Source organism: Taeniopygia guttata, chromosome 9 (genome assembly GCF_048771995.1).
Source record: "Taeniopygia guttata chromosome 9, bTaeGut7.mat, whole genome shotgun sequence".
Taxonomy (NCBI): domain Eukaryota; kingdom Metazoa; phylum Chordata; class Aves; order Passeriformes; family Estrildidae; genus Taeniopygia; species Taeniopygia guttata.
The window spans coordinates 11,351,981-11,379,787 of record NC_133034.1 but is presented as its reverse complement, the minus strand read 5'-3'; the positions used below and the strand labels follow the sequence as shown (position 1 = coordinate 11,379,787).

Below are 27,807 nucleotides of genomic sequence, written 5' to 3'. Positions count from 1 at the left end.
GGAATTACCTACATATATGTGCTTGTGAGAAAGTAATTTCTCACAGAGCAATTGGAGGGGAATGCTATTGTCAGACAGAAATTCCACTATGTCATCCACTTACATTTGAAAGGCCAGTCAGTTAAAGCTCTTCAATTTGCCTGAAGAGAGCTTTCTGCATTAGGTACTGCTATGCAGCTTGCTTAAAAATATCTGAAGGGTTGCATAAAATAGATAAACAGGAAGAACAGCACACAGTTACCTCAAAATAAAATGTTTCGTTAAACTGCGGATTGCTTGTTTTCTTCTTAACTTTGGTCTTCTTTTGGTCATTCCTGTTCCAATGTGGTAAAATTTTTACCATAGACAACTTAAACACACAATTATAAAGACATTCTATTGTCAAGAAGGACCCATGCATTTAAGTTAAAACATTTTTTGTTATTCTACAATTCACTTTGATCAGTGAGGAAAATCCTAGAGTTAGTTCATCTTCACAATACAGTTTAAAGAGCTAAAATTTTAAATGCTGTACCTAGCTAACTGTGTATCTATCCAACTCAAAGGTTGTATTTAATTTCACAAACAGGTTAAACTTACACATATTCATTACAATATATTAACAATTTCTAATGCATTTAAATTCCTTTATCACTGCCTGAAGGTAATGAGCACACTTTTCCTCATCTTGTCCAACTGCAGTTTCTGTTTTTCCCACCCTCTTTTGCTGATGAAATACCCACTGCTTCTTTACAGACAGAAGCTTATAGCCAAGACAGTGAAGGTTTTCTTTGAAAGCAACTGCTGCTCATGTTAGATATGAAGCAGCACAGGGTCAAACAAAACAACTGCCCCCACTTCCTTGTGGGTTGGTTTTGGTAATTTTTTTTTAATTTCACAAGTTTTATAAAGGAATATAGTTTTATTTATTTATTTATGTAGCAAACAGCTGTAGTAGTATAAAATGGCTTTCCAAATGAAAAAAATATAAAATATATGAGAAAAACAGACAAGGAAGAAGAAAAACTGCCCTAAGTATCAACTCCCTATTTTCAGGCACTGGATATATAGTTAGTCATAGTACTTGAATCACACATGCATAAGATTGGAAAATCTTAACCAGGAATTCCTGTCAAATTTGTACATATATTCCCATACTAACAGGGTAAATATTTGGTAGGACCAACATTCTCCCACTTCCATCCATATCACAGGACTCAAGCAGAAAATTTATGTCAATTTACCTTCTTTGCCCTTCAGCCCCATGATTCCTAAGTATAATGGGTGAGCCTCCCTACTCTTCTTATTAAAAACCCAAACAAAGAAAACAAAAAACCCCCCAAGCCAAACCTAAAAAAATATGGTAATTTATTACCAAGGAGAAAAAAAAATACTCCATGCAGAGCTTACTCAGGGATAATCCTTCCAAAGTCTTTAAGCCAAGCAAGTCTGATACAACACATCCTGGCACTATGCTCACTAAGGCAATTCCTCAGCACCGGAGAAAGGAAAGGGTCTGATGTGGCAAAAAAAGAAGCAACTGAAACTTATCCTCCTTATTGGGCAGGGACATAGTAAATGTCTGGGATGGGGGATTTTTCTTAAAACTAAAAAACCCAGCAGTTACTGAGGATTACTGATCCCAAACAAGGAGATATTTGAACTGTGTGGACTTTGAACAGCATCCTGAAGGTGTCCCAGAACCTCTCCTCCCCCATCTCCTCCCAATTACTACACATTTGCTGCAAAGAAACCCACACATTAAGAAAAACAAAGAAGAGAGGAAGATGAGTAAGCAACTGACTCTATCACAACATACAGGAATTTCACATAAATTAACAGGAAGTACTGTGCAGAAATCCAATACAAAATATAAGAAAGAAGTGAGTCGTAAGTGACTCTTGACCAGTGCAGACAATTCAGACAGACCAAACACCATCCCAGGCTTGAGCATATGGCAGGGAAGGGAGAGAACAGTATCAATGGAGAGGTGATGTATGCGTGAGAGCACAGGAAGATTTTTCTGTGTTTTAAAGATTTTGCCTAAAACCTATCACTTTCTTTTCCAATTCAACATCACAGCATTTTTAGATTTATTAATTTTATACTAAAATGTTACCTGGAAGGCCCCACAAGAGAGACTGTTGCATAAGGATCACAATTCTGTCCGTTTATAAGAGGTAACCCATGGCACTCCTTTATGCTACAAGGAAAAGGCAAACAATAGATCAGTGAAGCAATTATTTGGCTTAAAAAAATAAAATCCAAACAATGCTTTCTTTTTGAAAACTTTTTATGTCCTGCTGTATTACACAGAGATATAGCTATACACTGATCCAACACACTGCATGTACTTGAAGAAGACCTCCAGATGATAACAGAAAATAATACTCAAGTATACAGTCAGACTTGGGGGGCTCTCTGAGAACAAAACTCTTGGAATGGCTTTGATAAAGAAACTCCAGTATCACACATGAATGACAAAATCCTAAGTAAACTAACTGCTATATGTTAGGAAAAATTGCAGATTTTATTAACTTAAATTTGATTTCTCAAGGCCCACAAAAATCTATCTGGCCTCAACCAATGGCAGCAACTATATCTGGAACGTATTAAAAAGGATTGAAATATTTAATTTTGGATAAATTACAATCTGAGTTATAGTAAGAAATGCAAAGTCAAATCCTGAAATTATATCTAAAATTAAACATCTGAAACTATTATTCTATATAGTTCCAGCTCTATCTTTGAAATAGTGCCTAAGGTTTTTTTTTTCACAGTAGTCCATATTCAAGGTTAAATGGCCCTTTTAAAAATACTGTTTTCTTCCATAATTCAGAGTAAGTGGTAAACTGGTGTTTAACAGTTATACAGGCACACTGTCCACCAGTCCTGATGCAAAAGGGACAGGATGGTTGGCAACTAATGCTCATGGAGACAGAGAAACCTTTTCTGGACCTTTTGTAAAGTCTTGCAATCTTTGAATCACCACAGCAGCAACACAGAGCTGGGTCAGCAAGTGGCCTAACCTTCAGATGCTGTCCACATATGAGCATTAACTAAAAAAAACTGGAACAACAAAAGCGAAGAAGAAGAGTTTGCTGCAGAAACCAGACTTTCTAGCAAAATGATGGTCCAGTGTAACCATACACACTGTAATTTAAGTCCAGAAACATTCTGCAGATGACAAAATTTCATAAGATCTGAATGTTGTATTCCTGTTCTCTATAAAATAATATTTTTTTTTTGGCTATATTGCAGGAATTTAACTAAATTAATGCAAGAAAGTTTCAATTGTCATAATTTGCTAGTCTGAACAAAATCCAAAACCTAGGCAACTTAAGGAGAAAATAACTCCTCTAAATTCATATGAACAATTAAGTAAATATTCTAATACCATAATGTGGAATAATAAGTTGTGTACATCAAGTTGAAGTTATGTAGCTGCACACATTTTAAAATAAATACTTTATTTACTGTAGAAAAATGGTGTTAAAAGAGTAACAGGAGCTTCAAATTCAAACACAAGAGTGGAAACAACAGACACTAACACTCCTGTGCTGCCTCAAAACTCCACCCTCTTTGGAGTATGCACAATTATAAACCAGATGGTATTTCCCCCCCGCAAAAGTCCCTTTGTCTTAGCCAGTTCAGGGAACATTTAGTGCTCAACCACTGCACAATCATTTGTTATTTTTCTTCCATATCAAGCATGCGGCCTTCAGCATTTCAATAATTTTTGAATCACAATGAACACTACAGTGATTTCAAACCCACCATTTAAATGGGTTCTTGAAACATCCAGTTGTTTCATAAGCATTAATTGATTCCTCCTCCAACACATAAGTGGCACAGAAGAGTGGCAACAAAATTAAACTGTCTAGACTTTTCAGTCATTGGGGTATCTGATCTGAGGCAGGACTCGATTCTTTCAGACTGATGGGCATTGTCGCTGTCGAGGCAGGACGGGAATGAGAAGACTCACTCAGAAGGCTGCTGAGAGTAAAACTCCGATTTATTCAAAATACACTGCTCTTTTATACAGAGCTTCGCAAAGACCAGATCCATTGGTTCTGAAGTGAAAACAAACTACGCCATTGGTGCAGAGTGCTTGACACACAGTGATAGAACTCAACTATAAACAATGTAAAAAACAAAGAGAGATAAAGAATTATTTACATTCTTTCCTAGCTCTTTCTCAGGCCTCTGCCTGGCTAGAAACTCTCAGTTTTTTTCTTTGACTGAATCTGAGTCCCACAGGGCATCCTGTAGCATAAAGCACCCTCTGCAGCTCCTCGGGCTTTGCAGTTTCAGGTGCAAGTGCTGAGTGTAACTATAAATCAGCTGCAATTTGAACCTCAGAGGAAATTCATAGCAGATGGATAAGTCAACCTTATCTGAAGGGAATTCAGCTGTTTTAACAAGAACACCACAATTTCTCTTCTTACAGTCTTTGACATGATCACCAAGCTCCTGGATTTCTCCAGCAAACAGATATGAGTCTGTGGGACTCTCGGTCACACGGCCCGTTCTGTTCTCTTGACCATAACATACACAAACTAAAGAAGGGCTTGTTTGTGATTTCCTGCGAATTGAAAAACATTTTACTGACAACTTCACAGCCTTGCAGCACAATTAGAATCTCTGGATTCATCACATGGATCTGCCACCTCAAGTTGATTTTGTGATCCAGCTGGCCTCCCTGTGGAGGCAGCTCTAGCACTCCATTTTCGCTTCCTGCCCAAGTCTCAGTTCTGCTGCCAGCAAGTACAGTCTGCCTAATTTATTAGACAGCCTGTCCTGGTCCAACACCTCCCCTGACCATCACCTCCTAATATCCCCAAATCTCTCTCTTCCACACCTATCATGCACAAAAATTTCTTCCAAATTTACCTCACTTCCTCCCCTTCCATCTCTCACCCCAAAGCAGCCAGTCATATCCATCCCTTCAGGTACATCCATCCTGCAGGTACTGGCTGGAGTCTGCTTTAGACACATGACAGCACAGCCAAGTCAGCTGAACTGCTGCTTCTGCTTCTTCACAGGAATCTTTTAACCTAAAAGCCAGTTGTCAGTTTGGCAAACTGAATTACCCTGCTGATGAAGGAGCCCTCCCAAGCTCCAAAGGCAAGCAGCCATTAGGGATAGGAAGCCATTAAATCAACCCAGCAGGACCGAGCTAGATTGCTCCTCCCCAGGGACTGAGAACACTGCACTGAATCACTACTGATACTTTTAAGCTACTAAACAAACAGCCTTCAGCAAACATGTTTAAAAATCCTGAAAATGTTTGAAGTGGCTAAACTAGAGCAGACTTAACATAAATGGAAGATTCGAATGCAGCAAGAAAACACCTCACTCAATTACCTAGCCAGCAAATTTCACAGGAATACTGCCTCTCCTCAAAGAATCAGGCAAAGTGCTGCAACTGCAGTCTCCTTTAAAAGGAAAACAACAACCAAGAAATCCCAGCAAAACCACCAACAAAATGCCAAATATTTTGACCAATCAAAAAAACAAAATAACATTAAATATGCACTCCTGTTCTGACAACCATAATAAATACATTTCTAACATACAGTAAAAGTATTTCAGCTTTGACAAATCATTCCATCTACCTGGCTAGGCAGTTGTCATTCAAAAGGCATAAATGCATAGAGTTTGAAGTAGTAGACAGGAACTTAGAAGCCTTTTATTTTCTATTTTAGACTTCTATATGCTTATGTGCAGTCTAAGCAACAGGTAACAGAACTTTGGTTCTTTTCTCCAGCTGATGCCCTGTTCCAGTACAGTGTAAGACACGATTCAGTTTTCATTAATTCACATCTCAGTAGTCTGTTGTGCAAGAGGAGTTTCATACAGGAAATGAAAGGCTTTCAGATATAACCGACATATATTGAGCTTAGAAGATGAAAGTAAGTCCTTAAAAAGACCCAGCCCACAATAAACCCCCTCAATGACTGACTCTACCTCCATCATTCAAATCAACAGACACTCCCTAACTGCAGCCATTAATATCTGTATGTACGCCTCATAAAAATTGCTGTGTTTGCTAGAACAACTTCATGCGAGCAGACAAAGTATAAACAGGACAGTAACAACTGGCAGGTCAATTTGAGAGAGAATGGTGTATAATTCACTTAGAAAGGTAGGTGCAATGAAGTCAAAATCTGGCTGTAATAAACCATTTCTGGGCTTTGAATATTCACACTGTAAATACACAAAACCTTCTTTCAGAGCTGAAGGGCTGTTGATCTCGGAGAAGGCAGGTGCCACCACTCAACTGCTTAATTTGCCAAGAAACTCTTAAAGCATCATCTATTTCAGCAGCAGCAAATATGCAAACAATGGCGATGCAAACTAGTTCTTAGGGATTCCCAGCAAGAGCTGCAAACATGTATTTGTGAAATGTGTTACTATACTCGCCACCGTGGTTTCAAAAAAAACCAACCCAGGCTGTGTCAGCAGGTAATCTCTTGCACTTTCCCCCCTCCTCATTCACACATTAGAAAAGGAAACAATTAGTATCAGAGACAAAACAAAGCTTTAATTCACAGTCTGTGAGTGTATCTGCATCCAACTTAAGATCAAGTTTGCAATTAATACAAAATTAAGTGTAAAATCAGGGCTTAGCCTGCTCTACATGAGCTCTAAGACAGTCCTTCACCAAAGGAAGATTAACTGTGCTTCATGACAAAAAAAAAGCAACCAGAATTAAGTTTTTAAATCAATCCTAATCATAAAACTCATCTAGAACATCAGCAGAAAAAGCTTCTACAGCCTTGTTTACAGACCCAAATCAACAGGAATCAATTGCCTAGCCAGTCATGGTTTTGGTTTAGCCATAATAAGGTGACAGGGACTCCCGGTAATGCTCAGAATCACAGCCTTTTAATTACTTGCTATTGTGCGTGCACTTAACATAGCATTTAATCTTGCATAATGAAAGTTGGAGCTACCATTTTTCATCTTTGTAGAATTTCTGGACTCACAGTGGAAATCCATTAGCAACTTAACTATGCAAAGAAGCCAGCACAAGTATCTAGAATTCTCCTATCCTAGAAAAAAATTAACTGGTGAAGCTTTAAAAGCATCTAATTTTCATTGCATTGGGACATCATTAATTTGAATATGAAGTAAAATATTGCTCTTGAAAGGCAAGTATCATAGCCTGCATGTCATAAATTATTTTCTTAGTTTTTTTTTTTTTCCTTTGGCCATTATTTTCGAGTTTAGAACAGTTTACAAAGAAGAGTCAGAAACAGACACAAAAATACATTTGTGCCCATTCCTTGTCTCTCTTTTACTCTGTCATAGTTCCTTTCTATCTTTCAGCTTTGCTAAAGGAGTTACTAATTCAATGTCTTCTCATGGCCTGGTGACTAGCAAAAGACATAGCAGGAAGTGCATGACTTACTAATTATCATGGGAAATTTACAGAACAAGCAGGGTTTTAAAGAGTTTAATTTTCTCTTTAATACTCCCACATCTATTTTCGGTAAATTCCTCATGCTTTAAGGTCAAATGTATCTCAAAAATGCCCTCACATCCATTCCTATAATACCACATTCAGTGAGTGATTTCTTACATTGCATACTCTCACATGTCCATGCAGAATATATTTACGTACCATGTATTAGTAATGCAGAAAATTATTTCAAGGGCAGCAGCACGTGCGGTAAAATTCTACTAAACATATTTAGTTTAAGGAACTCCAGTGCATTTCATAACCTCAGACAACTGCACTGATGTAAGACTGCAGTGTTTAACGCACAATCCTCTCCCACATGGCAGCGAGTGGGTGAGTGCAGCAACCAAAAGAGAACCCTGGCTTCCTTCTGATCACTTATCTCCGTCATAAAGAGATCCTAAGAGAGGGCACTGTGAGTAAACCACTTCCTACTCAAAACTGCAATTTGCATCAGCAACTTTCTAATGCAACTTTTCTTCATCATATGAAAAATCCAGGCAAGTTTAAAAAAAACAAAAACTCCACAAAACTAACATGAAGTGCATAAACATATAAAAGTATAAATTTTTCTGAAAATTAAGTAAAAGTTGGGAATAAAACATGAAGTCATAAAGCTCCGCCAGCTTTTGGTGGTGAATAGTCCATGGGGAAAAAGCTGTTCTAGGTCTGCTTTGTACTGTAAGTGGGATACAAAAATACGAGCAGTAGGACTCCCAATGAACCATGCTGTTACCCCAATATAAAAGCAGACACATTCCAAATTATCTTTAAGTAATAAAGATACCTCAATGTCTAGCAAGTTCCATCTTACCTGAATTATGAGCCTAAGCCATTAAACCATCACCAGTTTCACTAGCTTAGTTCTTCCACAGAATAGCTTCCTCCTTCATAACAAGTTAAAGAACAGCAAAAAGACCACTTTGCTGGGTCCTGCTCCAACTCAACTACCCATCTCGGTCTGGGGAGTTGACTGAGACAAGAACATCTTCTTAGCTTCATAATGAAAATTACATTAGTAAGTATACAAAAATTTTTTTGTATTTGCTAATGTACATAATGTTTCTATGATGCTCTTTGATATGCTGTAGTATTTTTACACTTCAGAGCAAAAATTAAGTGGTAGTGAAAGCTCCTCAAGTTGTTGCTAAGAAATTTTACTGAAATGTGCAAACATGCACAACTCATATACTTTGGTTTTCTGTAAGAATTTCTTATCATGGTTAACTGAAAGTAAATAATTCTGAAGCAAAACTAGCAATAACCTTTACCATACCAACCCCCTAAAAATACCACCAGCAGCAGTAATTTGGTCAATAACAGCAGTACTGCAAGTTCTGGCTGTCAGCTGCACTGCACATTCCTAGCCTTCTCACCAGAACAAGAATTACAAGACACTAATCCTAGTAGTCCAAATAAAAGTGAGGGCTTTGACAGCAGAGATGAGCAGCTGGATTTCCCTAGACATATACTTATCTCCTCATAAGGCAGATTCCAAGGAAAGTCATATTAAAAGAAAAATGCTATTGGTACTAAGATGTGCAGATATCTAGTATCAGGAAAGACAAATCCCATAACATTCTAACAAACAATAAATATTAAAGGATTGATGTATTTCCTTACTGTACTACTAGTTGTTGGCACACAGATCCATTGTCTGTTATCAGTTCATTCAGTTTTAATTCAAGGTGAACTTTTCCCTGAAAAAAAAAAAAAAAACAGGAGCGAAAGTTTTAAAAGAATTTATTTAAAAAGTAGGAATTAGAATAATAATTAGAATAATTACAGTTAGAAGTTATTTAAGGTAATTCCAGTATTATCATTTGAAGAAAATACCTCATCTAGAGCACATATCCTACAAGTAGAGCATGATGAATGCATTTGAACTTTGAGACAATGCTATAGAGCAGCACTACGTCATCTGCAGATCAGTCAAGCCTCTACAGATTTAACACACACAAGTAGCTCTTCTACCATGAGCAATTGCCAAGAGCAAGGGTCTCAGCTATTTTATCCCAAGCATGGGATGAACTCTTGCAAAGACATGAATTTCTGAGTACTTCAGGAGAAAGTTTTAAAATGACCTTGGATTCTGAAGGCAGGTAGGTATACCTAGAAAAGTAGAATAGCATGCAATAGCCATAACCAGCAATATTTAATATCACAGTGAAATCCTGTCCATCCCACCAGACAGAAGATCATTTAGAAATGTACTGTGCATCCCAGAGCAGTTTTCATCTATCTCATCAAGACTGCTGATATACTCAAGGAACAGTAAACCCAACGAAAAGAGAGGAAAAGGTGGTAATAATTGCTAAACCCAGCTTCCTCCTTTTCTTTTCCTGATATGGCAAGATGTATTTAAGAAAAAGGATCCATAATTCATAGCACAGCATGGATTAACTTCAGAAACCAGCAAGGGTCAACCTACTGTACCCTCTCAATAAAAGGCTCCATAATTTTAAAGCATGATATGCAACTTTTTTGGGATGACCAAAATTTATTAGTTAAATCTTGCTCCAAACAGTTACTGCCTGAACAATACCTGCTACTCCTTTCAGTGCCTGGCTGTTTGTGCTGGCTTTGACATCTAAGATAGGCACATACTACCAGAGTCTTTCCTCTAACAATGTTCTCCTTGGTATTCTCAGACTTTGTCTATTTGCTAAATGGAACCTGAGATGATACTGATGTTAAATCAAAATTCTCAGGGAAGGGTTCTGGAAGGTGATTTGCAAGAGTGCCAAAGGAAGCGAGTCATAATCTGAACTACGGCTTTGCCTTTCTGCTAAAATGGAAGTAAAACCCATAGCTGACCTTGCACACATTTCTATAGCAGTTATGTTTTGACATAAAACTGCAATGTTTTTATTGTAAATCCCCTGGGGCAAAGGCTGTGTTTCCCTCTCTGTTCGTCACATGGGAGGAGAAACGAAGCTTTTTTATAAGGCAGTTCCCAACCTAACTGCTTTGGGATGCCTGCCAGGTGTTTTGCAAACTGTTACTACAGGGACAGGAACACAGGTACATTAAGAAAGTATTTGTCAAGCAGAGAAACCGTATTACAAAAACAGATTTACAGGATAAAAACAGGATACCAAGAAGCATGCCAACAGCCTCACAAGGCAAAATTTTTGAACGACAAATGAAAAGACAAACATTATTAATATTTATTTAAATAACTGACTTCACTTGCTTTAGAAAAAAATTGCTGTGAATGACCTAAACATCTTCCTTTTGCTTTTAAAACCAAAACCCACAAATTGTGTTTTACACTGAACAGTAGAAGTAAAACAGCACATTGCTGCTCCTGAGAACCACCCGTGGATGTAGTTTGCTCCCAGCTCAGTGCCATGATGACTACAGTAACACGGCTCTAAGAAAATATTTCCTCAACATGCATGGAGAGTTTTAGAACATTTTTGTCATTTTGTTTGTTGAGAGCAATGTGATGGTTTCCTACAGTTGCTGATCTGCAGACCTATATTTCTGACAAAATATGCAACCGGGTTTTAAATGTGGCTGTACAGAAAGCTTGTACTTCAAAATAGGGAAATCAGCCATTCTTATACAATAAATAATAAACAAACAGTGACTTAGTGTGAATGCACTTTGCATCTGTAGATCTCAGGGTTGTTCAAAGGCATGAAAGGTTATGAATGGATTAACAATCAATTTTCAGGTACTTATTATAGGAAGATGGAATATAACTGATACAGATCCTATCAATTTCAATAAAAAGAACAGTGAATGTTCAAAAACCCTAACAGTGTGTGAAAGATTTTGATCTTACCAATCTGTTTTTCAAGTACAACTCTAGATAAAAAACTCCAACTATGTATAAATACAGGTATATAAAACTATATATACATATAAATCTCTACAAAATAGTCTTGCTATGAATAATATAGATCAAAGGTGGTTTTAATCAAATGAGCCAATTTCTAACTAGATTAATGAAGATTTTATAAATAAAAAAGGGATCAAGCAATCCTAACAATTTTACTAGCATGCTGACACTATCTGCATTTTAGAAAACAAGAAAAATTTTTAAAAGCTAATATATGTAAACAAGCTTGTACCAGCTGCAGTTAAATGTGGCCTGTTTCACCCAGCTTCTCAAGTTCTTTATTTAGTATTCCCACATTTGTATTTATTTTTCAGGAAATAGTGGAGAAGGGAAAAAATTTCAAGAAAACAAGATTAATATGAACTCATAATACTGTGAACAGAGCAAAACAAAAACCACCTAATATCAAAGTACAGAGCAGAGAACTGCTTTCTAAAACTTTGGTACATAAAAAGTACACTTTTCTTGAAATAAATGCAGATGGAAAATCCCAAAAATAATCCCAACCAAGCAACTGCATGTGCATAATTATGGAACACAAAATACTTCCCTGCTCTCCTACTGCTTTGCACCCATCATAAATTCTGGAAAATACTCACATGGAAGGAACCAGAGGAACAAAAAATCAACTACATGTATACTGCCATGAGGAGAAGAAAACAATTTTTTTTCCCTCTTAACTGATTACCTTTAAAAACATTTCATGCACTTTTTCTGCACATTTACAATATAAAAGTCTGCTACTTTCAGCCATATCCAGCCAACAATCTTGGGTATCTCAGAATATATTTCAGTACTGTACAGGACATCCAAACCAACAGGATTTCAGCCAAACATGGCACATGGGACTGGTCTCAGCTATGCTCTGAAGACTTTTATAGAAAAATAAAGCAGGACAGGAGAAACCTACCCAAATGCCATGATTCAAGAAAACATAAATATGAGGAACATACACCTAAGCAGAAAAGGTAATCTCCTAATGGAAGTGTCATGCATGACAGTGCATGGCACAGCACTGTCATAGAAAAGCAAGAGCTTACATTCTGCTAAGAGTCACAAAGCCATGGCAAACTATAAAACTTTTATTTCCAATATATAAGAAATCACTAAATTCTATTAATGGAATATTCTAATTGAATTTCCACACACTCATGTAGTATTATGACAAAAGTAATACCTTTCTCAAAACATATTTATGACAGAAAAAACACAGCAAGCATGGCAATGTTTCTGCCTTTCAGTTTATATCTGGGAAGTGCTTTCTAGAATTTTCAGAGTGATTACATGAAAGAATTCAAAGAAGACAATGTGCAGCTGGACTGCATCTCTAGGTCCCTTCCAAACAGACCATTTCCATTCTATCATAAATGAAAGAGGACTGATTTTCAACAGAAAAGAGGAAGTGGTATTCAGACGTTTTGAAAATCTGTCTTCGTGTAAAGCAACCACATGCCCTCCTATAACCAAGAGCTGCAGGCTAAACTTATGGCTCATAAATGAATCATCTGTGGAAATAACTGGAGAATTCCGTACACATTCAGATCTTGTAAAAGCAGCCAGGATTCTCCCTACCCAAAGGGACTTTCACATTACTAAAAAAATATAAACACTGTCAAGTCTAAGACTTTTGCCCACGGGCAAATCTGGAAAAACACCCTATTCAAATCTACTAGTTTATGACAGCAAGAAGGCTAAGACATTCCCAAGAATTCTGTTTTGTTTTTGAAACCAAAAAGAGAATTGCTACAACTTCTAGAGCCATGTCACTTTTGCCTAATCCTAGAACAATCCTGTATTTGAAGAGCCAGAACCGGAGGCTGAAATAAAACTGTGAAGTGCAACTTTTGTTTAACACTGAATGCAGAAAGTGCTTCAAGGTAAGACACATAAACACAGCACAAGTACCTCCAAATTTTGAAGACTAACCATTTCAATGTCACAGAATCAGCCATTATTTCAGTTAACACCAAACATTACTAAAAAAAGTTATTCAAGAGTTTTAGGATCCATTCATGTGCCTCAAGTACATGACTCCTCTTACAAGCATTTCAGAGATCAAAATACTGTTAAGACATTTCCCAAACAGTTGTTTCATGTCTTATGCCAGTTTTAAGTACCATGAGGAATAATACCAGCTTAGGTGTAGAGTGCTAACTCTAACCAAACTGAAGACACAACTGCCTCACAAAAAATACAGATTCTAAGCCTTATCTCTTACAGCTCAATGTAATCTTCTACCATCACATCCTTATCTGTACTTAACTTTCAAAATATAAATGTGCAATTTAATAGTTACCTGAACCTCTGAATTAGAATCAACAGGCTGAAGCATAAACCAGTTCTCTTTTCCTGTGTAGTTGCATAAGTCTTCTTTTTTGATTGACACCTTTCCTGAGGGAGGGAGGCAGGAGGAGAGAAGCATAAATATTACCTTCATTTGAATATAACAAATATTTAATTATGTTTGAAATTTGATTTTTTTCTAAACTCTCTTACATTTTTCTTTAAGTTTATGATGCTATATGAAGAATATAAAACAAGGAATGTTAGAGGTACGTAAAGCAGAAAATAGTTCATGTAAAGCTTGATGGAATTAATTATTATTTATCATCCTGGATATCACACTAGAGGCTGGAATTAATATAATATATTTGGGAGAACAAAAATGGTGTTCAAGAATGTTTAAACAGGAACCTGAAGTAGATGCCTTTTACTCTTCTGATTGCTATTTGGAAAGCTGTTATTATATCAAATTATCTGACATCCTGGCGCAAATTATTTCCTTCCTCAATTCAAGTAAAGCAAAGGCTTCTTCCACAGCAGACTATTAGAGCTTTCTAGCAACTATAGCCAAAAAGCAGCTGCAATAAAGTCATTATGCAGTGGAGGGAGTCTACCTCCTGTGATTTTTCACGTAAGCTACACAAGTTGCTGCCAAATGCCTTCTAAGTCACCAAGTTACAGGTTGCATTGACAGGGGAAAAAATAATATATAAATTATTTCAAGAATTATTCCACAATTGTAATTATTGTGGAATTATTCCACAATTTATTCTTTAAAGATCTGTAAGTAGTAACAATCATTCAAATATTCCAATGAAGCAAAAGTGGAGAAGAAACAAAGAGAATTTGAAAAATGTATTTAGACCCTAATAAGACCATAAAATGTCCTACTAGCCTGAAAAGCAGAAGATATTTTAATATAATAGAATGAAGCAAGGAAACAAAATCCTTCTTTTCTAAGTTTAAAGGTGCAGTTAAGTGCACTATATACAATTTTGAAAGATTTGAACCAAGAACTGTGAATCCTACAGATAATGCTACTGAAAACCAAGTATTCTGCATGATGCAGAGAGTACTTCATAAACACTTACCTATACGCAGGTCCTTTTGTAAAACACTTTTATCATAAATGTAGAAGGACAACCACTGGAATGTTCTTGGAATCTCAAAGTAAAACTCCTCTCCAAAATAAGGACTGAAAAGAAAGATTTGAAGTTAAAATAGAGAAACACTTTATGTAATTTTTATCAAAGCTGAACATCAAAAAGCTGCATTTTGCTGCTTTCCCAGACCATGGCCCTCAGCACTACACTGAGCTGTCATCAAAGGTACCCAAAACCGTTTCAATACAAGAACACACAATAATATTGCAATGCCTTCAGTTTGTTTATTCAAAGGTAAGAATCAGAGCACACAGGGAATGGTGTCTCCTCTGCAATTTCAATTATATTTTTCTGTCTTGAAATTATTCTAGCTGGGTCTCTAGACTTCCTGAGACATGCAAAAGTTTTGTTTCATTTTTCTTATTCTGTACATGATTAAACTACATTTAATCTTAATTCAATTTAAACTCATTGATTACTTAACTAACTGGCATTTGTTTAGCTCTAACTTCCATGGCAAAACTGCTGCTCTAAGAGTCAGACCTGTAAGAAGTTATCACTAGAAACTATAAGACAGAACAGTGAAGAAGAGAAATATTACTCTCAAATCCACATGATCCTCCTCAAGCCAAAACAGTCACCATATTTCTCCATCTAAAGAAGTCCAATATCACGTTTACAGTTCACCCTATTTAACTGCCATGTGCACAGCCCCCTACAAAACAAGACTCTGGATTCGTCTCTGTTACACATATTTCATACAGTGTGTTGGTATCTTCACTCCCAGAACTGATACTCTCATTAAAGTTAAGGAGTACTTATTGATGTAATCAGAGCCAGCGGTCAGAAAACTGTATTTCAAGACTGAACAAAACCACAATGTTGCTTGTGTTACTGTGAGTAATGAATACCAAAAGTCAAGCAGATCCACAGAAAAACCCTGCTATTTTAGAACTGGGTTCTTAAAATAGTTTCAGTTACTATGTATCCATATCACCGAAGAAAGATGTTCATGTTCAGGAAACTACTTTTATGCAGAAAAGTACTATGATATCAGTTATACCAAACCCTGAAACAAATGTTGGGTTTTTTTTTGTTTCCCAGCAAAGTATCATTTTGACCCTATTGCTCCAGTACTTTCTTAAACTAATAAAAATATGACAATTATCCTTATGTTTGGAACAAGCAGTTCATGTTATTACCTACCAAAGGATACCAGGAAGAACTGGGCACCATCCCTACTCTCCTCCCTCCAAAATAATCACAGAAAAAAGGCCACCCCAGGCTTAAGGACAATGGCTCATTAAATAAATTAAAAAGAAGAGCTGATAACTAACTTGAAAAGTGGGAAGAACACAGTTAAAGAATCCAGTATTTCAAATGTCTGAAATAGATTTTTAGAAACAAGAACTTTAAGGGAGGGAATTCATTATAAGGAATTCCACAAGTAAAAATGTTCTTTTTATTTAAAGACAGACCTTTTACCACAGGTTTCAAAGCAGACAAATCAGTATTGGCCTTTGCACTACACTGAGAAATAATTTAAGAATTCTCAATTGAAAAATTAAGCTGTGGTTTTCAGCTCCCCTCTTTTTTTATAATTTCAAAGCCAACAAACTCTGCTTTGACTACCAGGGCTGGGTTCTTCTTGTCAGCATCATGACTGAAGGTATACACTCATGAGCATTACCTTTAGCAGCAGTACAGCCCTAAACAGCCTCAACTTCCTTATTACCATCACTGCTCATTTTAATTGTATTGACACAATAGCTCAGATCAAAACCAAGCAAGAAACAAAGGCTTATTTTAAACTTAAGTCAAATCCATGATCTGCTTCCCCTCACAGCTATACAAATGAAGTTACAGTGGTACAAACAAAGAGATGCTACAGCAGAAAGAGTGAACAGTGGGAGAATGAGATGGCACTGATGTCAGGGGAAACTCTGCTCTAGCTCAGCTTCAGACAGACATCCTAAGGGAACAGCAGACTCCCGTGTACACTAACAAGTGCCAAGGATTTAAGTACCTATTCTCGATGGACCTACGGGACTCTATGCACCCAGCACCTTTGTCTTGCACCTAAGAGAACAAACTTTGCAGCTACACATATCCCCCAGCCCCCAAAAGGATGACCAGCCATTAAATCTATTATTATTTTGACCTCCACACTACATTAAGTCTCAGATTTGGCAAGAAAGAACAAGCCAATAATATGAGCACAAATAGAAGGTAATACATTCTTTTACTTATGTTGATGTATTTTTCTTTACCTAAATTAAAAGAGGTTATCAGTTGTTGATTCATCAGTAAAGCAGGAGGTAAAGAGAGAAAATTTAAGGTAAAGAAGGTAAATAAATGTATTAGTAAAGAAATTCTTAGGTAGATAGGCTGAATAGGCTGGCAGGGTGCAACAGTTTATACCAATGAGGAATAATTAAAATGGGGAACTCACTCATCCTGTTTCTCAGGGATTCAGTCAGTTTAGTACTTTCATTTGTGACTTTGATGCAAGAGCTTTAAAGACTGTGATGGATACAAAATTAGAAGATAGCACTAATTCAAAGGACGACCAGACTGCCATACAGGAAGAACTGGATTACAGTAGTAGAGGAGATTAAATTTCACTGGGTAACACACTCCTCTGCTCTTCCCTGCCTTGGTACAGTAACCTGGCAGTTCTGTGAGGACACTAATCAGTGCCCCAGTCTATCAATTAATAAAAGCAATTGTTACATCAACAAGGGAATAAATTTCTGCTATAACTTTGCACTATCACAAAGTTCAGTTGGGAAAAAAAAGAAACTGACCTTAGTTTAAATTGAAAAAAATAAAAAAGAGGACACAGACATACCACAATACCCCTTCCTCCCCCTATTCCTCATATTCGAGCACAGACATATGAAGAGGCTCACAGATACTCTTTCAACTTTCTTCAGATCTCACAGAAATCCCACACCATGTCAGGAAATATTTCTTGAGTCATTAGCCAAAATATCCCTCTTTCACTTCAGTATTATTTCACAGTTTTTTAACTTTGGAAAGTCAATGGTTTTACATCTGCACTCCAACAACTCTCCCAGTGCTGGGAAATGAAAAGCTAAACCTATTTGCACATTTAAAAAATACATTGCTTAATAGTTTTCAATCATGGTAGTCAAAACTAATTTTAATTCTAGTGATAATTACTTCCACATTTAATTAGTTGATATTCACAGGACTAAAATTTAGGTTAAAACTTGTATAAATTTGCAACCCATAATACAGTAACAAAGACTGTGAATTATGTGTGTAAGAAAAAGCAAGCAAACTATGAAATAAAATAATGAAATTCAAAGTTGCATCTATGACTACAATTATACTGCACCTCACTGAAAAGCAATTTATAAAGTTTTCAAGTTAATAAGAGATTGGAGCTTTCATCTTCTGTTCCAGTACCTCTAGGTTAGTACGGTCTCTAGTTTAATACAGCAATAAGAAACAAGATGTTTTAATTAAGTTTCTGGAATGAGAGTCAATCTTAATAACTGCATACACAGTAGCAATCAAGTATAAATACCCAACTCCAGCCGCTGGTAGTAGAGGATGAGTTATTTTATTACATTTCGCTGGTTTGTATGGAACCCTCCCCTAATTCAGAGAATGAAGGGAGTCACCTATGAAGTCAGTGGAGACAGAAGCGCAATTCTAAACACCAGGTTCTAACTTCTAATACAAAGATGTCATCACCTGAAAAGTGATGACATCTTTCCCATCTATTTGAGGCATGCTATTTGAGACTCCTCTCTCCCCAGCTGTTTTGTTATAGTGAGATTTTTTACTTCATTTCCTCTGTATGAATGACATTGCAACTAAATGTCAGTTAAAACTTCAATACTATTAAAATTTTTTTAATGGATCTAAGGTGTTTTAATTTTATCAAAAATTTTATTATGCAACAAATACTTCTTTTATTAGGTGATGAAAGCATATAAATTTAATAATTTTTAAATAGAACATAATAAAAATATCTGTGTATACATCAAGTATAACAGATCTTGTTTCTAAGCATAGTAGTAACTTCCAAAGTTTCCGTTATTAACAACAAAATCAGATGGCAAAGTCTTTCAGAGATGGGTTGGGCTGAGTCTTTTGCCCATGAAACTATTGTATAGTTGAAGAGGAAATGTTAAGTTTCTGCTTTATCAATACAGTCTCAACATTTTTCTCTGCAGGATTACTCAATTGATTTTGTTTGGGCAATCAATTGCAGCCTGTTAAATTCTGAAAATTTTATGGATCTAAATACAGCAGTTACAGATTATGAATATAAGCAAAATATTTGTTCCTGACTGCACATATGTGGCATTTGCATCTCATGCAGAAGCATAATGAGGCTCTGAAATGATGTTCTGAAAAAATTAAATTCCATATTTAAGTTTGTCATCTGAGCTGTTCCTAACCTGTAAACATCTGGAGAGAGAGCTTAAAGAACGAACACTAACAACAAAACCACTGGAAAAAGGAATTAAGAGAACTTTCAAGAATTTGAACAGACTGTCTGGGTTTTAAAAGGAAGGCTTAATGTCACCTCCACATAACTGAAACTGTCACTCAGATATTCTGAACTGCAGCAATGCTTTTTGGGTCCTCTATGAACTTCAGAGTTTTGAGACATGAAAGCCCTTACACTAATGCAGCTGCATCATCCTGACTTTTTGTTTGATTCTTTTTAAGCCTCTCAGACAGTAGCAGAATCTACAGCAAATGGTGCTCAGGGAAGCAAAGCAAGGCATTCTGCGTGGATCCTGTTACAGTTCCCACAAGAACTACAGGAGAGAACAAGGCCTGTTCAGGGGATACCCCACAGCACAGAAAACTCTCATACATGGCAAAGTTCCGGTTCCTTCATTCTAGAAACAGGTTTTACCAGATACACAGTAAGAGCAGAATTCCACCAATACACTTCAACTGCTTCTCAGAAGGAAATTACATGGGAAGCGTGTAGCAAGTAGATTTCTTTCCCTAGAAAACAACCTAGCAAGAAAAAGAACGTTATGCTGCCCACTGGAACAGAAGAGAGTAATTGCGAAATATATTCTAGGATATTTCATTTAAAAGCTCACAAGACTCAATTTTGACTTCTTGCAACACTCATGATTTACACATTGCTGTAACATCTCTGAGTAGTTGCCACACATCAGTTCTCATTTTGAAGTAGTACAAGGAAAAGTCATACACACTGGTATTGGGCAGTCTTGCTTCTCATATCAATTTAAAAACTGAGCTTACCTTAAAGATTTTTCAACTACCTGTGTACGAAAAACTTCTTCTTGGTCCAAGTTTATGGTACAGAAAAAGTCTCTCATTTTGTTGGGTATTAAGTGTTTGGCATCATCTGTAAATTAAAAAAAAATACTGTAAATATTGCACAGGAAAAACAAAATGTTATGTACAAGAACGTCACAGTTTTAGTGTGTTCAAAAAATTTACTTTTCCATTCAGCATGAATTTTGATATTAATTTTCAATTCATAAGCTTCAAGAGGGCAGAGAAGTTGCTACATCCAGCTTCTCATGGAATGAGTCGACAGGAAGAAACACACTCTGACTCATGTGAACACCACTTCTTGCAGCACCTGCACTTTCCCTTGAAAGGTCTCATCTCTGGCTTGACCCTGCACAATTTGCTAAATCCAAGACACTCACACCCTGAGGTCATATGGCATTAGGTCATAACACCAAGACATTATCTGCTTGAGCTGTTGTTCACTTGGCATTTTGTCTGCAAATACTTTGGCTAAAGGAAACTGATTAATAAGAACTTGCCCATCAAATCTTTATTTCTTTTTCCACAATGAACAGCAGATTGTGAGTTGGCTGAGCCTTTGAAAATATATCCCTCATGAGTACTGTTCATTTTTTCCTAACTAATAGAAGGGGGAAATAATCACCTCCTAATTCAATGCAACATGGAAAAGAATAAAAGCAAGTTTCTAATAAGAAAGAAAGATTGGCAGCACAAGAATACAAAGATTTGCTGGGTATTGAATCTAGGTCACTGCAATTACATGCTGGATATAAGGCAGATCTGTTAGGAAATGGTTCCCTCTGAACAATCACAGTTAAAACCAGCTGAAGTTGCTCTTCCAAAATCCAAATGCTACAGATATCTACGTTAATTTACAGCAACACTGTTCTCTAGATTAAACAGAGACTTTCTGCCCAGATGTCTCCTCTCCCTCTGAATGTCTAAAGACAACAAACAGACCCTTTCCACCTTCTATTTTGCTAAAAGAAATTACAAGCTTTTCAGGTACTCTCTCCCATGAGAGGATCCTAAACAAAGCAGGTGATCTGCCCCTTTTCCACTTGGTTGTCCAAACCATGGGCAACCAGAATTGCATTAGGTCTTAGCCAGGACCTCTCACATCCTTGCCTGCTGCTGGAAATACCTCTCCTGATGACGTGTGGAATCAACTTTATCTAAACATTATCTATTTATATAAGATATTAAAAATGGGATGAAAAGTACATCTAAGTATTGATTTTTAATTACTTTTATGTCTGAATAGCATAAGACCTTTCAGAAAGTCAGTTTGAAACTAGATTTGAAATGTCATTCATGTTTATTTTTTAAAAATGCAGATATGAAGCACAGTGAGTAAACTTTATTCTCTATGCTGGTAAGATGTAAAATCAAAGTTCTGTTTTCTCTCTCCTCCACACTCTTTTTGTGTTAGATGGTTAATGCAGGTTAACCTATTACAGTCTTGGAAGTTAAATAAGTAATGCCCAGCACTGGAAGGGCTGCCCCGACTGTCTCTGAGAAGAGGACGTGACAGTTTAACAGGAACACAGACTGAACTTCAATCATGACATTTTCTAGGTCAGGGATATATACACTGATGGAAAGCATGAACAGATACTTAAGAACTTCCACAGTTAAAACCTGTGCTCTCAGAAGCATCAACAAGCTTTTCATCAGCTTGGGTGTGGGAGAGGAGGAAGTATACACATTATTTTTAAACACCACACTCCATGTTGACAGATTGAGAGATGTGAACAGAACCTGGTTTTAATGGCTTTAGACTCCAAAAAAGGACTAAACTCCAAGTTACCCTTAAGTGAGATATTACAGGAGAACCAAGGAAAGCATCAGATTACCACTGCCTTAACTTTTTTTAAGGAAGAGCTAATTTAATAAAACATATGACATATAAAAATCAATTCACCAATCTGGATGTAATCCCTGGAGAGTTCCTGATAGCAAAGGTTTGCAATTAATAAGCATGAACTGGATGTGTCAGCTGTTCCTGAAATAGCTTTATTTTTTAGTTAATACTTGGCATAGTCTTATTTCCCCATAAAATATTTAAAATACAACATTATTTAATCATCACTGTAAGGCAAAGTACACTGGACTTTGAAAGGAAACTACAGTTATTACAGTTTCATATTTTCTTAAAAGAAGAATTACAAAGAATTATGTAATTCTTAAAATTACGTATTTCTGTTTGTCTGTATACTATATCGCAGTTTTTCAGTTTTAAAAGAAACTTTCTACTCAGAGGAATACACAAAATACAAGTTTTGATTTCAGCTGGTTATAGCATGGTGCTAATAACACCAAGGCTGTGGGTTCAATCCCCCTATGAGCCATTCACTTAACAGCTGACACTGATCATCCTTGTAGGGTACCTTTCAACTCAGAATATTCTGTGATCTTATTTTCCAATGAGTTAAAAACCATTATTGTATAGCCCAAGTGTCTGGCTTTAAAAAACAGACAAACTTTTGGGAAGAAGAAGATTCTCAACCCTGAGTTAAAAATAACCTCAGAGCACTTGTCAGGTGAAATACAGAGCATGAGATTTCACATAGTTTCTAACACCTCTTAGTATCGGTGACTGTGGGAGACATTTCACCCATATAGTGACCCAACTCTTCCAAGAAGCTTATTTCCTTAAAAAAAAAAAAAGATCAAGCCTTTGATTACACTATATCTTCCTTTTTCTGAGAAACCTAAGGCAATAATGGTTGCATAAAAATCAAGTATTAACAACATTAGATCCTGAATGTTTACATTTTCTGTACATATATGCAATATCCTGTCGAGTAAAAGTCTGCATTAGTGTCCATCTTCTAAATTTCTTTGTTCTGGGTCCCTGCCAGAAGACATTTATGCACACAAACTCTGAAGTATCTGCTTCACAGAACTAAACATATTATACAGCAACAATAAATTCCACTCCAGGAGTGCAAGTTATCCAAAATAACCACACACTGTTAAAAACACTGCGCAAGTTAGAAAAAGAATGCATCCTGAATTTTGTCAAATAAGCTCTAGGAGACAACGGGGACATTTTTCCAAGTGCTTCATTAATGCAGGTTTCAGTAAACACTCCAAAAATCAAGGCAACTAAAATCACTTACTGTACTTCCGTATGGCATAAAATGAAAACAGAAGCCACAGCCTGAAACACTACAAGATATGCCTAAAGCAACTTGACACCACATGCCTTTGTAAAGCATTTTGGTCATTACTGGGGCACATAAAATAGAGCCATCAATACAAAAACACTGTCAAAAAGGAAAGACAGTCTTTTACTGGATTTTTGGTGAAAAACCTGCTTAAGAGTAACACTACACTTTCCAAAAATATTACAGGGTCTTAAACAGGCAAGACCAGTTCATCTCATCTCACCTGAAAACTGGAGGCAGAAAACTGGCTGCAAACACTGACAGCCCACAAAAACAGGGTACCAGGGACTGCAAACATGTCCTTACTCAGGTTCTTCACTGCTAGGTATGCAATGGCTGCTTAAGCCACCTTTAAGAACATGTCTCAATTCTAAATTTGGTGTAATGATTTGTATAACATTACTAAATTTAGATTTTGCCACCAATTTGTGCGTTACAAAACACAGTATAAATAACAACTTTCTGCAGATGGTGTTTTCTATACATGCAGAATTACACAGAACTGACATTACCTCATTAAAACTACCATGATCTCTAACACAACACACATAAAATAATCAAGTGCCAAATTTTAATTGCCAGCAAAGCTTGGGCACCAAAATGTATTCTCCTTGTAAGAAACATGCTAAGGAATTCCTTCAGACTATGAACATGAGCTTTCCAAATTGAGGTCTGCTATTGTTAATCCCTCCAGATCAAGGAGGATTACGTTATTATATTTGTTTATTATTCTTCATTCAGAGGGTTTTCCCCTACAAAACACAGTATAAAAATACTAGCAAGAAGTGAAAATAACACAGTATTTGTGGTGTGAAGAAGCCAAAAGAGCATCTAGGCATCAGAGGGTTCCCAAGCTTCCATAGCATTTAACTCATTGATTTTTTAAACATTTTTTGTTTTCTTAGAAGAAATAAGTAGGTTTACAAAGTGATTTTCACACTATTTCAAGACATGTCTTTTATTACAGCTGCTACTTGCACTCATTTTTCAAATGGGTTCTTACAGGTCCATCTTCAGCAATGAATTTTTCATATATTCCCCAGGAAGAAGGTCACAAACCTGATACAACCACAGGCTCAATCCATAACACATAAATGGGACAATAAAACTGGTTTTAACATAAGTCTCAAGACATTTTGCTTTGTTTTTTTAATGTGTAGTGGAAAACTTTCATCAAGTTCAATATTCCAAAATGTAAAACTCACTGAATGTTGTGTAGTCCAGTGTTGACAAAACCTTACGATAAAAGATAGGAAGTAGAATAGTATCAAAAAATAAGCCAGCTTCAATAATCTTTAGCAACCAACTTCTTAAGTACTCCTAGGAAGCAGGTCATAGTCCTTCTTCCTAGGGAGTACTATGACCTGCTTCCTAGGGAATACATAAAACGTTGGTTGCTAGACATTACTGAAGACAGATTAAGAAAGGTGGGGCTGCTCAGCCCAGAGAAGGTTGGTTGAAGACCTCACAGCAACCTTCCAGTATCTCATGAGGGAAGCCAGAGAGGGACACTGTATCAGGAACTGCAATGACAGAATGAGGAGTAATGGGAACAAACTGAAAGAGTAAGCATTTAGATTAAATATATGGAAGAAATTCTTTACTCTAAGGGTGGTGAGGCAGTAGCACAGGTTGCCCAAACAAGCTGTGGATGCCTCATCCCTGGAAGTGTTCAAGGCCAGACTGGATGGAGCTCTGAGATGGTGTAGCAGAAGGTGTCCCTGACCATGGCAGCAGCATTGGAATGAGATGATATTTAAGGTCATTTCCAAACAAAACCATTTCATAACCGTGTGATTCTATGAATTCATGCTTTAACCCCAAAAGTAACAGTATGCTTTTTTAAAGGCTACCTGGCCTGTGCTAATTGCTAACAGCAGTGTGTTCAGCCTTGCCTACCTAACCACGTCCTATGGCTCACACCTCGGGCGGAGAGCACCTCCAGCTCCACTCTGGGCCATCTCCTGTTTTCATGACCCAGTCTTCTATTTACTGAAGACACAGTAAATACATCTAGGCTGCATGACGATATTTAAGCAAACACGACTCCACTCCTCCACCAAACCTAATCCTTCAACACGTTTTCACAACCGGTTCTCAACCCCAGCGCCATGCCCGAGTCAACTTGTTTCGCTTCATTCTGAAAAAAGTCGATGGGCCGCGTGAGAAAGGAAACAACGGGGCCGCGTCCGAGCGCTATGAATGCACTCCGATACCCCTCAGGAAGCCGCCGCACATCCTGTTTCTCCCACTCGCTTTGAAGTGCTCCCCAGCCGCACCGCACTATCTGCGCGCCTCCCCGAGCCCTCCTCCAGCCCATCCGACCGCTTCCCACGTTACCCAGGCTATCGGTATCGGCAGTCAGCACTTCCCAAACACCAAAATAAGGCCACCGGCCTCTCCCTCCGCCTCCTCCCGCTCGCACACACGCTGCACAGAGGCACGGGAGTACTGGTGACCGCTTCCAGAACAGCCCTTCACCACCAACTTCCTGCACATCGCTAATTTCGCAATTTCAGCCTGACAAAACAGACTCCGATGCCCGAGGTCCGGGCGGGAGGGGGCATTTCTGTTCGCTCGCTGACTCCAGGGATACGTCGGAGCCACGGATGCTTCCCTGGCACTCCGGGCCTCCCGCGGGCCTGCCGCGTCCGTGTATCCATCCATCCATCCATCTATCCATCCATCCACCCGCTCACCCACCCATCCCGCCCCGGGGCTCGCAGACCCCGGCCCAGCCCGCACGTGCCGCCACAAGGCCCCTCCGCGGGGCCGCCGCGGCGCGGCTCGACCCGTACCCTGCCGCGGCCCCTCCGCGCCCTCCCGCCCCCGCCCCGCCGCCTCCAGGGCCGCCGCGCCGGTGCCCGCCCGTGTCGCCGTGGGGAGGGAGCGGCAGCAACGGGACCAAGCCGGGAACGACACCCGAGCGCAGCGGCGCCGGGCGCTCGGTCCCACCGCAGCGCCGCACTTACAGATCTTCCCCCGCAGGTTCTGCAGCACCCGCACCTCGTCGCCGCCGTCTCCCGCCGCCATCGCGCCAGCGCCGCCGCCGCCGCCTGCGCAGTGCAGCGCCGCGGGGGAAGCGAGGGAGGGAGGGAGGGAAGGAAGGAGCGGCTCGGCCCCGCCGCCCGCCCCACCCCCGCCGCCCGCGGGCACCACCGGCCGGGGCGGGCGGGGGGCGCGGCGCCTGCGCTAGGGCGGCTTCTCCCGGGCGGCTTCTCCCGGGCGGCTTCTCCCGGGCGGCTTCTCCCGGTGCGCCGTGAGGCGGCTCCGCCCGGGGTCCGCCACCCCGCGCTCCAGCCGGTCTGGGGCTGCGCTGCGCTGGGCGCCGCGGGGCTCGGCCGGTTCCGGAGCTAGCCCTGACCGCCCCTTTCCCTGCTCTGTAGTCAGGAAGACAGGACATAGCCTCAAGCTGCACCAGGGGAGGTTTAGGTTAGACATTAGGATGAAATTCTTCACAGAAGGGGTGATTAGACAGTGGAAGGGCTGCCAAGGGAGGTGGTGGAGTCACCTGGAGGTATTTTAAAAAAGACTGGACGTGGCACTCAGGGTCTGGTTGACGAGGTGGTGTTGGGTCACAGGTTGGACTCGGATGATCTCAGAGGTCTTTTCCAACCTAATCGATTCTGTGGTTCTGTGCCTCCCACCGGGACAGAGGGCTCGGCAGCCCGGCACGTTGAACGCTGTGTTCTCTATGCCGAGGCTGGTCACCTTAAATGGCAGGTGGTCACATTAAATGGAACGAGTGGCAGGTCCGGCCATTTTGGCCTGTGGTGTGCCAAGCGTCTGTCCCTGTGCAAAGCACGGGCTCCATTGGATCTCCTCTGCTGTCACTAGTTCAAGTTCAGCTGTTCGGCCGTGTGAGAAATGCCATGGAACAAATAGGAAATGGCTCGGCTGCCGTGCTGTCCCAGGAGCAGATGTTGCTCTGCCTGTGGAACGCCACAGGCAACATTTCCCTCAGGAATCAGGCAGTCAGTACCCAGAGGTGTTTGCAGGCTGCAGCAGCTCACCTTCATCAAGGACTAAAGGGCCTTTGCATCATGTTTTCTACCATGGATGCTTGGAAGACAGCAATCCTAATGTGAAACTCTGGGATCTGGCTTACACCCAGACTTCACCCCAGCCCTGCATTGGTGCTGGGCATCTACCTTGGGCCTGCACAATCCACCCAGCCATCGGCTGCAGGTGACACGTCTGCTTCAATGTCACTCTGGGTCAAACTGAGGGTACATCTGTTCCCAGACCCTGTAAGCACAGTCTGGTGAAAGCCTTTCATGACTGACATGGCCTAAACTACAGGTAGTTCAGCTAGCTAAAGCTGTTCCAGGAACAAGTGCAGGACATGGGTTCTTCACTCTACACATAAAGGCCTTCTTCAGTCTATCCTGCTGTTAAAGCGAAGTTTAGAAAGTTGCAGGCCAGCATCTGTCATTGTCTCCAACTGAAGTCCCCTGCTGTGGTGCTCTGGCCATTTTTTATTTTTCCTGCAAAAATCTTGTTTTTATCACTATGATATGGTATGAAGCCATATAATCTGTTGTCATTTCTTCATGGCTTCTCCTGCATACAACTTCTCCCCCACTGCTTCTTCAGCAGTGGTGACATTCCTTCCTCATCCCCACACTCTACATTGCTGCTGGGGAAGGACAGATGTGTGTTTCA

General features: G+C 39.0%; 1 protein-coding gene across 5 annotated transcripts in view; it reads right to left on the bottom strand.

Moving 5' to 3' along the window:
* RASA2 (RAS p21 protein activator 2) overlaps positions 1-26,257 on the bottom strand; it is a 49,011-nt gene extending 22,754 nt beyond the window's left edge. For 2 of the 5 annotated variants that reach the window (XM_030279920.4, XM_002198638.7), the window contains exons 1-7: positions 26,115-26,257; positions 19,952-20,057; positions 14,672-14,775; positions 13,594-13,688; positions 9,071-9,147; positions 2,099-2,182; positions 242-314 (exon numbers count right to left, since the gene is read on the bottom strand). In XM_030279920.4, coding sequence (XP_030135780.4) covers positions 242-314; positions 2,099-2,182; positions 9,071-9,147; positions 13,594-13,688; positions 14,672-14,775; positions 19,952-20,057; positions 26,115-26,175 — 600 coding nt within the window. In that variant the 5' untranslated portion in view covers positions 26,176-26,257. The other 3 variants (XM_072933254.1, XM_030279922.4, XM_030279924.4) reach the window with 3 other exon arrangements.
* Between the last annotated feature and the right edge of the window lie 1,550 nt (positions 26,258-27,807).